Genomic DNA, 14,475 nt, shown 5'->3' on the forward strand with positions numbered 1-14,475 from the left:
CTTAAACAGAACCTTCTAGCCATTAAAATGTTTTCACATAGTAATGAGATGTATGTGTGCGGCTGTAGGGATGGTCACAGATTGTATGGACTGTTGAAGATAGCATACACATGGCCTTCTTCCTTATGGGCCCCTCTTTTGTGTGCCATCAAGTCACAATTATGAGGACCCTGAAGGGTTTTCAAGGTAAGGGCTGTTCAGAGGTGGCTTGCCATTTCCTGCCTCCGCTCGGGCTGAAAGAGTTCTGAGAAAATTGTGACTGGCCCACGGTCGCCCAGCAGGCTTCACATGGAGAAGTAGGGAATCACATTATTATTTTTATACATTGAATGGCTTCAGTATAAATTTTTGTGAGGATGGACCATATCCTACCAGCACTTTCTTCTAGTACGAGCCTTTGGAAGAGCTTTTATATATATATCAGTAGTAAATTTGTTGGAGCAGCAGTGGCATAGTGGTTAAGAGCAGGTGCATTCTAATTTGGAGGAACTAAGTTTGATTCCCCGCTCTGCCGCCTGAGCTGTGGAGGCTTATCTGGGGAATTAGATTAGCCTGTGCACTCCCACACATGCCAGCTGGGTGACCTTGGGCTAGTCACAGTTCTCTCCGAACTCTCTCAGCCCCACCTGCCTCACCAGGTGTCTGTTGTGGGAAGAGGAAGGGAAAGGAGCTTGTAGGCCACCTTGAGTCTCCTTACAGGAGAGAAAGGCAGGGGATAAATCCATGCTCCTCCTCCTCCTCCTCCTCCTCCTCCTCCTCCTCCTCCTCCTCCTCCTCCTCCTTCTTCTTCTTCTTCTTCTTCTTCTTCTTCTTCTTCTTCTTCTTCTTCTTCTTCTTCTTCTTCTTCTTCTTCTTCTTCTTCTTCTTCTTCTTCTTCTTCTTTATGAAATAGATCCACAGGATCCAGTTCGATACATGACCAATATGGATAGTGAAATATGTATTGTAGGGGAAATCCACCCGTACCAGAAAGGTGGAAGTTCTTCATTTGTGGTTTGAAGTGGAACATATGGGCTTCTGCTTAAATACTTACTCTGTGAAACGTATGCTTTCTAGTGCACTGACCCTTGAAGATGAAAAGCGCATGTTGGCCTCATTGATAAATGGATTTTTAAGAATGGTGAGTACTGTGAGCTTTATGTGCAGGAAACTGGGGGAGGGAGGTTTTAAGATCTAAGATCATTAGAGAGCTGTTTCCATTGCTAACTTTGGTAGGTAGTTATGTTATCTACCATCCTAAAAGAGAGGTCTTTGACATTTTATAGCCACTGTGCATGTGTGTGTGTAAAGTGCCATTAAGCTGACTTCAGACAACCCAGTAGAGTTGCAAGGCAAGAACCAATGCCTACCTCTTCTTAGCAACCCCAGCCTTATCCATCCATGCATCCATCCATCCATGCATCCATGCATCCATCCATCCATCCATCCATCCATGCATCCATGCATCCATGCATCCATGCATCCATCCATCCATCCATCCATCCATCCATCCATCCATCCATCCATCCATCCATCCATCCATCCATCCATCCATCCATCCATCCATCCATCCATCCATCCATCCATCCATCCATCCATCCATCCATCCAATCCATCCATCCATCCATCCATCCATCCATCCATCCATCCATCCATCCATCCATCCATCCATCCATCCATCCATCCATCCATCCATCCATCGCTACTAAGTCACATCTAATTTATGGCGACCCCTGTTGAGGTTTTCAAGGTAAGAGATACTCAGATGGTTTGCCATTGCCTGCCTCCAAGTCACGACCCTGGGTTTCCTTGGAGGCCTCTCATCCAAATACTAGCCAGGACTGACCCTGCTTAGCTTCCGAGATCTGAGAAGACCAGGCTCGCCTGGGCTATCCACGTCAGGGCTCCTCAGTGAATAGGCTTAATTAAAAATATCTGAAATGCTGCACGATGGTCCATTGTGATGAAGCAGCTTTGGCTTACATGGAAATTGGCGTTTGCATAGAGTGAACTGATAGAAGTTCCAGTCTTTACATGGATGAAAATAGAATGCATTCATGAACACATGGAAAGTGTCTGTAGTTTTTTTTTTTTTTTAAGAAATAGTAGTGTTTGGGAATGATCTCTAGTCAGGACCTTGGAGAGCTGCTGCCGGTCAGAGTAGACAATACTGTCCTAGACCAGTGGTGGCGAACCTATGGCCCGGGTGCCAGAGGTGGCACTCAAAGCCCTCTCTGTGGGCACGCGCAAATAGGGTGCCCCCCCTCCCACATCTAGGCTGGCCCGGGCCGCTGGGCTCGATTATTAGCATTAAACCTAAGACCTAATTTTGGGGAAGCAGTGTAGGTAACCCTGTTAAGTGCTGTTTTTCATGCGAAGAACTAAAGCGCGATCCTTTACCTGGGAGTAAGCTGGGTTGCTGGCAATGGGGCTTGCTTCTGAGTAAACCCTCCTGGGTCGTGATTCACCTGTTGGAAGAGTTGCACGGTTGCTTCAAAACAAAGCCACTGACTACCACCAAGCTTAGTCCTGATTAACGCATGCCTTAGAGCCAACCGTTTTTTCTAAACTGAAACCTCAGTATTCAGGTTAAATTGCCGTGTTGGCACTTTGCGATAAATAAGTGGGTTTTGGGTTGCAATTTGGGCACTCGGTCTCAAAAAGGTTCACCATCACTGTCCTAGACAGACCAGTTGCCTGACTCAGCAGGCCGCATCTTCATGTATGTTGAGTAATGGAGCAGCAGTGGCGTAGTGGTTAAGAGCAGGTATATTCTAATCTGGAGGAACCGGGTTTGATTCCCTGGTCTGCCGCCTGAGCTGTGGAGGCTTATCTGGGGAATTCAGATTAGCCTGTACACTCCCACACACGCCAGCTGGGTGACCTTGGGCTAGTCACAGCTTCTCGGAGCTCTCTCAGCCCCACCTACCTCTCAGGGTGTTTGTTGTGAGGGGGGAAGGGAAAGGAGTTTGTAACCCCCTTTGAGTCTCCTATAGGAGAGAAAGGGGGATGTAAATCCATCTCTTCTTCTTCTTCATTTTTTCTTGAAGAGGATTGCCCTGCTCACAGCCTGTCTTGTGAGCTCCAAGTCTCCCATAACTCCCCTTCCTCTCTCAGGACATTTCCATGAGCAGCTTGCCTAAAACTTCCATCCTATCCAAGGGCTTGGGGGGAGATGGAAGGGAAGAGAACTATCTGGTATTTTCCCTAAGACTGCTGTGAAATGAATTGCCCAGAAAATATCGAATCTTGTATTCACCTGCTTCATTAGAGTTAGCACTGCGCACCAGCATGTAAAATGGAAAGAATGAGTAACTGGACACCGCCAGTCGTGTCTGGGGAATGACTTCTCCGAATCTCCTTAATCCAGGTTTCGTTCAGCCGTGACTTCGAGCAGCAGCTGAGTTTTTATGTTGAAGCCCGATCAATGTTTTGCAATTTGGAACCTGTTCTTGTCCAGCTGATTCATGTAAGCATATCTCCTCATTGTAAATAAGCCTATGGCGACAGCAGAGAGCCATTCTGTCCATTTCCTGGCTGGGTAGTGTCAGTTTTGCTGGGTGTTTAATGAGCATTTGTACCATTTGTCTGGTATTAGCACTGTTCCTTCCATGCTTAACTTGGAAAGGTGTGAAATAAATGGAGGCGAGAGCACTTTGCCACCCGAGGGCGGGACCAGTACTGCTCAGAGTCCCCAATCAAAATTAATGACACAACACTCTTGTCTGTGGAGTAAAATTTTGGCCATAGCCAAATCGTTTTATAGACAAAAGGATGAAAAGAAGCATCAGGCACAGCGTGGGATCTGATCCATACACTGGGCAGCCCAGTGAAACCTTCTTCCAATCTGCCTGTTGGAGGAGACTGTTAATCTTGCGCAGCAACTTGTTGCTGCTCTGCTCAAGAAGGAGGGGCCAAGGGCCGGGTGAAGCCTTATAAAGGCTCCCGACTGCCCCTCTTGATGACATCATAACACGTCATGATTCTGGTGTCATGGCGCTGTTGCCCACGATGGGCATGGCCGCCGCCTGCCTTCCGCCCTACTAAGGGCCTTTTTGCTGTGCCCTTTCCTGGCCGGCAATGGCGGTCACGCTGAAATCACAGCTGTTCTTTAGTGGTGAATTTACCAAATAGTGTGTTTTTGGGGGCAGGGGTGTCATTTCCAATCACAAATTGTCCCAGTGAAAGAGGATCATGCCTTGTTTTCTGACTCTAAACCATAGGTGTCAAACTCGCGGCCCTCCAGATGTTATGGACTACAGTTCCCACCATCCCCTGCCAGCAATGGGAACTGTAGTCCATAACATCTGGAGGGCCATGAGTTTGACACCTATGGTCTAAACCAATGGCCTGTATTGGGAGGATGTTGAAAATGCCATATGATTGCCCCGAACTGTTGCTATTCTGCAGTTAAGCTGTAGGAAATTGATGAATAAATGGGGGTGCTCGGATTTAAGCCCACTTAATCCCACTGTTTGCTGTTTGGTGAGGCAGTCCTTCTGTTGGCTGAGTGGTGGATGGTCCCGTTGGTAACGTAAATCTTTCCAACAGAGCGTGAACCAGCTGGCAATGGAAACGAGAAAAGTGATGAAAGGAAATCATTCCAGAAAGACTGCAGCGTTTGTCAGGGTAGGTGTGAAAACTGAATGATTCCTTTGTCTTTAACTCCCTCTGTGCTAATGGGACCAGGGGCTAGAGTTTCATCTCATAACACGTGCAGGAAATGTACACAGGGGCAATACTTGCTTCCTTTCTTCTCTTCCCTCTGGGATCGGGACAATCAACCAGCCAGGGGTCTTGCATCTTTAATAGCTATATAGAAGGAAGATTTTGCCTGATAAAGAAGGCAGAAGGATTGCCTTTGATCATTATCTTCTGCTCCTCTATTGGTCCTTGGTTGAGGCCCTCAAATGGGTCACAACCTGATTTATAGAGAGTTCTAGTGGGGGTTCTGCTTTTTTATGGGAGGAAATTAAGAAGGGAAAAGGCCAAAGACTGTTAAAGTAGGAAGGCCTGCAGAGAGAGAGAGACAGAGAGAGAGAAAAAAACAAACAAATAAACAAACAAACAGACCCCAGAGGCAGTGTTGCAAGAAGATAACACAGGATAAAGAATTCAGTGGAAGAGATGTTGCAGGCTTGTGTTGAATGAGGATACCAAGTCTGGAAAGGCCGAGAACCACTGGTGGTGGAAAGGGCTGTCGAGTCAAATCTGGCTTATAGCGACCCCTAGTGGGGTTTTCAAGGAAAGAGATATTCGGAGGTGGTTTGCCATTTCCTGCCTCCAATACCTGGTATTCCTCGGAGGTTTCCCTTCTGAATATTAGCCAGAGCGGACCCTTCTTAGCTTCTGAGCTCTGATGAGGTTGGGGTAGCCTCGGGCTATCCAGGTCAGGGCGAGGACCACGGATAGCCATTGTCCAAAAGATCCCACCTCATTCCAGCAACCGTAAAACTGCCACGCCTCTGGTTCGCTGAAGAAATGGCCGTAGTAGTCTCTTTAAACGTTTCTGTCCTCATTTCCTTAGGCTTGTGTCGCTTTCTGCTTCATTACCATTCCGTCTTTGACGAGCATTTTTGGTCGTCTTAATCTATACCTGCTCTCCGGTCAAGTCGCTCTGGCAAACCAGTGCCTCTCACAAGGTAAGCCTTTCGATTTTGCGGTTGCTATGCGAGTGTATGTTTAGAAACATTTTTAGGAATAGCATTTTTTTGCTGGAGAAAACCTTCTGAATGGAAAACCAAAGGCAGCTGCTTCCAAGAGAAAGAGGAGGAGGAGGAGGAGGAGGAGGAGGAGGAGGAGGAGGAGAGTTGGATTTATATCCCCCCTTCTGTAGGAGACTCAAAGAGCATACAATCTCCTTGCCCTTCCCCCCTCACAACAAACACCCTGTGAGGTGGGGGGGGGGGGGGGGCTGAGAGAGCTCCGAAGAACTGTGACTTGCCCAAGGTCACCCGGCTGGCGTGTGTGGGAGTGTACTGGCTAATCTGAATTCCCCAGATTTGAGTTGAGTTGAGTCTTTTGTAGGAAAACCTGGGGAAAGAAGTTGAATAAATTGCTCTGCTGGGCTCATTTGGCCTTTATAGGAGAAAGAGTACCTTAAACAGAAGCAGTAGAACTTTGGTGGGGAAATCCCTCTGGGTGGCAAGGCCTGGCTAGTGTTAGGAACCACAAGGATCCAAGAAACATACTTCAATCTCCCAGGGACAATGAGGGTTGAAAGCTATTGAGTGAATCAAAGGAGCCAGTTATAACAAGTTCACTGCCAATAAGGAATTGCTGAGCTGACCACGTAAGTTCATACAGCGCTCACTTCCTGGTACAGAAGAGGTGATTCCCATAAGCCAAAAAGCAGACAACCTTTGTTTTATGAACAAAGTCTGCGCTGATCCTTTTCCCCACTCCCCCTGAGTGAGAAGAGTAGTATTTAATAGCACATATTATCAAATTATGGATCTATGGTGTGCATATAAATGACAGGGTTGGCAAGGGTGGGAAAGATGGTAATTAGCTGCTTGGAAGCGCTTAATGTGGCTTCACAGCCAGACTGCCTGAGTGATGATAGGAGGCAATTTGTGCATGTGCCACTCCCCACAATGTCAGGTGATAGAACAGAGATGTGGGCTCCGTCAGCAGGAGGGTTTCAGCCGTGTGGCCTTCAGCGCACAGCTTTTCCCACTGAGAGCCATCTTGATTGACAGTGCCATCCTAAATGGAGTTATACCCTTTGAGCCCATTCAGTCAGTTTCAAACTGTACTATTAATAAGAACATAAGAACAAGCCTGCTGGATCAGACCAGAGTCCATCTAGTCCAGCACTCTGCTACTCTCAGTGGCCCACCAGGTGCCTTTGGGAGGTCACAGGCAGGAGGTGAAAGCAATGGCCTTAAGAACATAAGAAAGAGCCTGCTGGATCAGACCAGAGTCCATCTAGTCCAGCACTCTGCTACTCGCAGTGGCCCACCAGGTGCCTTTGGGAGCTCACAGGCAGGAGGTGAAAGCAATGGCCTTAAGAACATAAGAAAGAGCCTGCTGGATCAGAGCAGAGTCCATCTAGTCCAGCACTCTGCTACTCACAGTGGCCCACCAGGTGCCTTTGGGAGCTCACAGGCAGGAGGTGAAAGCAATGGCCTTAAGAACATAAGAAGAGAGCCTGCTGGATCAGGAGGCAGAGTTCCATCTAGTCCAGCACTCTGCTACTCGCAGTGGCCCACCAGGTGCCTTTGGGAGCTCACAGGCAGGAGGTGAAAGCAATGGCCTTAAGAACATAAGAAAGAGCCTGCTGGATCAGAGCAGAGTCCATCTAGTCCAGCACTCTGCTACTCACAGTGGCCCACCAGGTGCCTTTGGGAGCTCACAGGCAGGAGGTGAAAGCAATGGCCTTCTGCTGCTGCTGTTCCTGAGTACCTGGTCTGCTAAGGCCTTTGCAATCTCAGATCAAGGAGGATCAAGATTAGGAGCCATAGATCGACTTCTCCTCCATCAATCTGTCCAAGCCCATTTAAAAGCTATCCAGGTTAGTGGCCATCACCACCTCCTGTGGCAAACCAACCAGGCAGGGAACCCACAATGAGGCATTCTTGCTTATTATATATTGTTATAGTTATTGTCAGAAGCCCTCTTCAGTGCAGATGGCAGAGACGTGGGATATGAATATTTTAAATAAACGAACAGCGATTACGCGAAACATTAAATTAAACATTAAACAGTAATTAAACATTTAATTATTGAGAAGGGAATTCTGAAAGTTACCGGAGAAGGTTACTATGGGCATGGGCGCCCCCTGCGAACAGCATCTATTCCAGTATTGTGAAAACGGACACCAGGTTTCATAAAATGACTTAATCTAATGAATTTTTTCCTCTTCCCTTCCCTTGACACACACTTGCTCCTTCATTCATCACGTGTGAGAGGGTGAACAATTATTTTGCACTGCTACCTCCAGGTTTAAACACTGGATTGGTGGGAAAATGAAAGAGTTTTGAACAGGTGGTGTACATACGTTGTGCGAAATTCTTAATATTTAATTGATAGTGTTCTTGCCTCTAATATTTAATTCCTGAGCTGGGCGTGGTCCTTTCTGATTTGGAGGGTTCCCGACCACAAGGGAGGGAGGCTTAAAACCTTGCCCATTTCAGGGGCGTAATGGACACTGTCAGCATTGTGCGCTCACTAGTATGTTCCAGCAGTGCAGGCAAACAAGCTGACCTCGGAAGCTGACAAAGTCTTTTTTACTGCAAGGCTCTGGTTTATTTCTTTGTTCAGACATGCTGTGGCACTTCTCATCGGGGCCGAGGGATTTAGAGCGGAGCTGACTCTCCCATCAAAGGGCATTGTTGAAACAATAGAGCTGCTAAGTCAGTATGATACATGTTGTGTTTGTTTGGCTTGTTTACAAACCAACCAGGCAGGGAACCCGGCGTGAAGTCATTTTTGGTTCCTGTTCTGTGATTAACTCGTTAGGGTTTTTCACCCCACCCAGATAATTAGAGTGGATGTATATGAGTATTCAGAGTTTTAACCTATGTCATAGAATCATAGAGTTGGAAGAGACCACAAGGGCCATCAGGTCCACACCCCTGCAATGCAGGAACACACCATCAAACATATGTTTATCCAGCCTCTGCTTAAAAACCTCCAAAGAAGGAGACTCCACCACTCTCCCAGGCAGTGAATTCTACTGTCTAACAGCCCTGGCAGTCAGAAAGTTCTTCCTAATGTTTAGGTGGAATCTCTTTTCCTTCACCTTGAATCCATTACTCCGTGTCCTAGTCTCTGAGGCAGCAGAAAACAAGCTTGCAGTGGCGTAGTGGTTAAGAGCAGGTGCATTCTAATTTGGATTCCCCGCTCTGCCACTTGAGCTGTGGAGGCTTATCTGGGGAATTCAGATTAGCCTGTACACTCCCACACACACCAGCTGGGTGACCTTGGGCTAGTCACAGCTTTTCAGAGCTCTCTCAGCCACACTCACCTCACAGGGTGTTTGTTGTGAATGGGAAAGGGCAAGGAGATTGTAAGCCCCTTTGAGCCTCCTACAGGAGAGAAAGGGGGGATATAAATCCAAACTCCTCCTCCTCCTCCTCCTCCTCCTCCTCTTCTTCTTCTTCTTCGACATGGCATCCCTTCAAATATTTAAACACAGCTATCATGTTCCCCCTTAACCTTTGCTTCTCCAGACTAAACATCCCCAGCTCCCTAAGCCTCTCTTCGTAGTGTGTGGTTTCCAGACCTTTTACCTGTGTATGGTTTTACGTAGTGTATGGTTTCCAGACCTCCTCTGGACTTGTTCCAGCTTGTCAATATCCTCCTTAAATTGTGGTGCCCAGAACTGCACACAGCACTCTTAGTGAGGTCTGACCAATGCAGAGTAGAGTGGTACGATTACTTCCCTCGATGTCATTCCTGAAGGATGCATGTATGGATCAAGCAATCTTTTAAAAAACCCCACAAGGTTCATTATCAAATATATTAAAACAGAAACTCTTAACAAGAGCCCGGTGGCGCAGAGTGGTCAGCTGCAGTGCAGCAGCCAAAACCCTGAGTTCCATCCCGAAGGAAGTCAATTTCAGGTAGCCGGTTCAAGGTTGATTCAGCCTTCCATCCTTCCGAGGTCCGTAAAACAAATACCAGCTTGCTGGGGGTAAAGTGTAGACAACTGGGGAAGGCAGTGGCAAACTACCCTGTAGAAACATTCTGCCTGGTAAATGTTGTGATTGTTGGGCTAAGTGCTCCTGGTAGTTGGAGATTATCCCTTATCGTAGTTAGCAGGAAGCGGTACGCGGGTAGCTTCTAGAACACAGCGAGAAGCCTTACCGTGTCATGCATGCGTGTGCGTGATGAGGATCCTAACAAGTGTCGCGGCAAGCTTACACAAAAGAAAGTCGAAGTCAGTTGTAGTTTCTAATCTAATAAAAAGAGTATTTATTAGTGAACTCCATTCTGGATAGAAAGGTAGGTAGATAGAGTCACTATGCTATCCTAATCTAGCTGGATGGAGATGGATGCAAGGAGCATCCATCCTCTCTCTAGGCATGGTAGGAAGAAGAATGGAGAAGGGGTCGAGGAAGAAGCCAGAAGGGAGGAAGTCCCTGAGAGTATCAGTCTAACATCAAAGGGATAGAACCAGCATGATAGAGTAAAGGTGTCAAATCCGTAGGACCCTATCTAGCCACTAGCTCTCTAGTAAAACCCCCTCTGTAGGTTGAGGCAGGAAACAGCGTAAAGTCCTTCACTTCCAACAGTGATGTGATGTCACCCCATGACCCAGTGCTGGCCCCTTTCACCTACTACAACAATCCTTCCCTTACCCCTAGCCATTGAATATTTGTGTAAAGAGAAATATGGGCTGCAAATGGTTCCGTATAAAATAAATTGTGTTCGCGTGTACCATTTTGATAAGACAAAATTCCAGAATTGGAGATGCAGATTTCAAACTTCCCCGTTTCTTCTCAGGATTTTCCCTTCCATTTGCATAGCCATCTCTTGCCACAGTCAGGGTTATACGCAAGCGCGGGATTCTTTTGCTCAGTCGCAGTGCATCATGGGCTATGCAGTTCTTTGTAGAGTACCATGCCCATGATGAAATGTGACCTGAGAATATTGATGAATAACTGTCCCTTGGCGGCCCTCGCAAAGTTCCTTTGACATCCAGCGACAAAAGGTATGCTTATATTACAAATTGCTCAAATGCAAAACAGAAAAGAAGCAGGTGTAAGTGGGAGGATACCCCTTCAGAGCTGGGGCACAAATTTAGCATGCCCCCATCAAAAGAAAACGTGTGTATGTTTAAAAAGATAGAGCTGAAAGCATAGCCAAGCTGTGGGAAGGCTTAATATATGACCCGCCATGCTTAATTGAATTACTTTGTGAGATTCCTCAGAGTCAGGCTGTCAAGACAGAATGATAAATCCTCATCAGGCCTGCTTCCACTTCTGGATAATGCGCTGGATCAAACTGGAAACTCTGCCGGCAAAACGTACAGAGCGCCTGCTCGTTCTGTGTTTCTCACAGCATCGGTTTGAGGGTGTGATTTTGAAACAGCACAGGGCTCCCCCCCCCGCCCCGGAATTTTGGTCTTCTCGAAGCTGTTAAAAAGCTCTGTCTGCTCCCAAGCATAATCTACGACATGCCAAGAACTACCCAGCTAATTTGGGCTTTTATGTATGACTAATTTCACCAAGGGACTGATAAAAATCAGAAAATGCACATGGGGGTGGATGGGGGTTGGGATTTGTTTAAGTTCACTGAACACATCTACATTCAGAGTTCAAAAGTACGCCGTGCTGTGCTCGATCGAACATTTCCGTAAATCCTCATCCCCATCTGAAAACGAAGCAGGATTTTTTCCCCCGCTGTGACCTAAAAAGTACATTTTCAGATTCATCCCGAACTGGGGAATGAAAGACCCTGATGCTGTGATGTCTTTCCTCTACTTCTCGCTTCTCCCCCACCCCACACACATAATTTTTGCGTCTTTTTTTGTTGAATGCTTCACATCAATGGGAAGAGGGGATTAGAAGAAAATGCAGCCACCTGTCTTTTTCCACTGGAACTATGAACATGTCTGAAAAACTGTGTGTTTTTCCAAAGGGTCAGAACGTGAGGATAAGAAGGCAGGGTCCCAGAGGAAATCTTGCTTGTGGAGGGTACTTCACAGCGAGGTAGAACGATGGTTTTCTGTCCCCTGAGCTTAAGGGTAGAGCAGAGAGTAGAAATACATCTTAGTTTTGTTTTACTGGATTGTCTAAAATGGATCGCAAGCATTAAAATCTTAAATGAGAGCCAGCGTGGTGTAGTGGTTAAGAGCAGGTGGATTCTAATCTGGAGAACCGGGTTTGATTCCCCACTCCTCCACCTGAGTGGCAGAGGCTCACCTGGGGAACCAGATGTGTTTCCGCACTCCTACGTTCCTGCTGGGTGACCTTGGGCTAGTCACAGTTCTCTCAAAAATCTCTCAGCCCACCTACCTCACTTTAAGGTGTCTGTTGTGGGGAGAGGAAGGGAAAGGAGCTTGTAAGCCACCTTGAGTCTCCATACAGGAGAGAAAGGTGGGGTGTAAATCCAAACTCTTCTCCTTCTTCTTAAAGTATGCATTACGTAAACCCTAGCCCAGAGGTCTGCAACCTGTGGCTCTCCAGATGTTCATGGACTACAATTGGCCATGCTGACAGGGGCTGATGGGAATTGTAGTCCGTGAACATCTGAAGAGCCGCAGGTTGCAGACTCCTGCCCTAGCCTGAATAACCCCAAGTTAGCCTGTTCTTTTCAGATCTCAGAAGCTGAGCCCTGGTTAGCATTTTGGTCGAGCAAACGGTTAAGGTACACCAGAGTTGGAATGTTGAAGGAGGCGATGATGAACCAACTCCATACATCCTTTACCATGAAAGCCCTGCGGGGTTGCCATAAATCAGCTGTGACATTATGGCACAAAAAGAATGCGTTATGTTGGCAGCCTGCCAGCCCCACCAGTGTGGTCTAAAAAAACACCACCAGGGGAACAGGACCTTGAATTGAACTGGGCCTTTAATGCAGGGACTCAACTCACCCTAATACCATTGATTGAATGGAAACAGTCATTAGCTCATGAGCAAAGAGCGGAGGGGCCTCCACGGGGGCTCGTAGAACCTGGTGCTTTCAACCAGAGATACGGCTCCGAGGAGAAGGGTTACTCGCCAGTTCCCCAGTGTTTGATCCAATTTGTCCTCCCCACTCCCTTTTAAAAAAAACTATTCATCAGGGAGGTCTGACCAAGGATGTTCAATGAAATACGTAGTTTGATTCTAAGACAACACTTAAAGCATCTCAGTATAGGTAACACACACACACAAATAACGTGGCTTAGAGGAACATGGGCATGATCGCCGGTACCTTTATAACCAGTCTTAAATTGATTTTGAAAGGTGGGCCTTATGAGAGCCAACATGGTGTAGTGGTTAAGAGCAGGTGGATTCTAATCTGGAGAACCAGGTTTCATTCCCCACTCCTCTGCCTGAGTGGCAGAGGCTTATCGGGTGAACCAGATGCGTTTCCGCACTCCTACATTCCTGCTGGGAGGCTAGTCACAATTCTTTATAAGAACATAAGAACATAAGAAAGCGCCTGCTGGATCAGACCAGAGTCCATCTAATCCAGCACTCTGCTACTCGCAGTGGCCCACCAGGTGCCTTTGGGAGCTCACATGCAGGAGGTGAAAGCAATGGCCTGCTGCTGCTGCTGCTCCTGAGCACCTGGTCTGCTAAGGCATTTGCAATCTCAGATCAAAGAGGATCAAGATTGGTAGCCATAGATTAGCCACAACAACCCTGTCTAGGTGACGGGCAGATTTTTGCCTGCCCGCGGAGACTTATGGATCCTGTTGGATTCCTGAATGCTCTGCGGGACTCTGAACCCACCGGCACCCTCGATGAGCTAGTGGAAGACTGGAATTCCCGCCTTTCCGATGCCATCGAGGAAGTTGCTCCCCGGCGTCCTCTACGCCCCGCTGCCTTGGCTCCTCCTTTGGTATATTGAGGAGCTACTGCCGTATAGAAGAAGGCGGGAACTTAGACGACCAGAGCGAGGTGTGGAGGAAAGCTCATGGACGAAGCAAATACCTAAACACATCTTATAGGACGTTTATGAAGGCCTATGAGATGGTGACGAAGGAGGCGAAAAGAGTGTTTTTCTCCTCCTCCCTCGCGTCTGCTAGCTCTCGCCCAGCACAACTGTTCCGTATTATTCGGTCGTTGACCTCATTGTCTGAGGGGTCTACAAATTGTCAATTGGCTCTTAGCTGTGAGGCATTTATGAGCTTTTTTGCAGATAAAGTCATGTCGCTCCGCCATGGAACCTCCTGCCACACCTTAGAGACAATATATGTAGACTGGAAGGCACCCTTGCCCGTCAGCTTCTGGCCCTTTGTCTGACAGCCCAGTTCTCCCTGCCCTCGGAAGCCGCTGTTGATAGGGCCCTAGCTTTGCTGTTAGACCTACTACCTGTCCTTCTGGATCCGTGCCTCTCCTGGTTTATTAAAAGCGTGCTGTAATGGAGTGATAATGAAGCCCCACTCCTGTTGAGTATCATCAATAACTCCCCTTGAGCAAGGAGTTTTTCCTGGAGTAGGTTGAAGGAGGCAGTGGTCCGCCCACTCTTAGAAAAGACCTCATCGGTGCGATCCGGGTGATCTGGCCAATTACCGCCCCGTCTCGAATCTTTCGTTTCTGGGGAAGGTAATTGAGAGAGTGGTGTTGGAGCAGCTTCAGAAGGCTTCCTGGAGGGACACATCAGCTTTTGATCCCTTTCAGTCCGGGTTTCCGTGCTGGGGCATTAGGATGGAGACTGTTCTCGTCGCCCGTCACAGATCAGTCTCCGCTTACAACTTGACCGAGGCGGATCGAGCGCTGTTGGTCTTATTGGATCTGACCGGCAGCGTTTGACGTGGTCGATGCATGACCTTTTGACCCACCGCCTAGCCGCCTTCCGAGTGTACGGGGCACTGGTCCTTAAATGGATTGCTCC

The 14,475-nt window shown here is 47.6% G+C and overlaps 1 protein-coding gene across 1 annotated transcript in view; it reads left to right on the forward strand.

Annotated features, from left to right (window-relative positions):
- Nucleotides 1-14,475, forward strand: part of VPS35L (VPS35 endosomal protein sorting factor like) — a 108,221-nt gene that overhangs the window by 45,908 nt on the left and 47,838 nt on the right. Inside the window, exons 23-26 of the mRNA XM_048494190.1 lie at nucleotides 1,057-1,120; nucleotides 3,350-3,448; nucleotides 4,531-4,608; nucleotides 5,507-5,621. Coding sequence (XP_048350147.1) covers nucleotides 1,057-1,120; nucleotides 3,350-3,448; nucleotides 4,531-4,608; nucleotides 5,507-5,621 — 356 coding nt within the window. The remainder of the gene's footprint in view (nucleotides 1-1,056; nucleotides 1,121-3,349; nucleotides 3,449-4,530; nucleotides 4,609-5,506; nucleotides 5,622-14,475) is intronic.

The sequence above is a fragment of the Sphaerodactylus townsendi genome, linkage group LG04 (genome assembly GCF_021028975.2).
Source record: "Sphaerodactylus townsendi isolate TG3544 linkage group LG04, MPM_Stown_v2.3, whole genome shotgun sequence".
Lineage (NCBI taxonomy): Eukaryota > Metazoa > Chordata > Lepidosauria > Squamata > Sphaerodactylidae > Sphaerodactylus > Sphaerodactylus townsendi.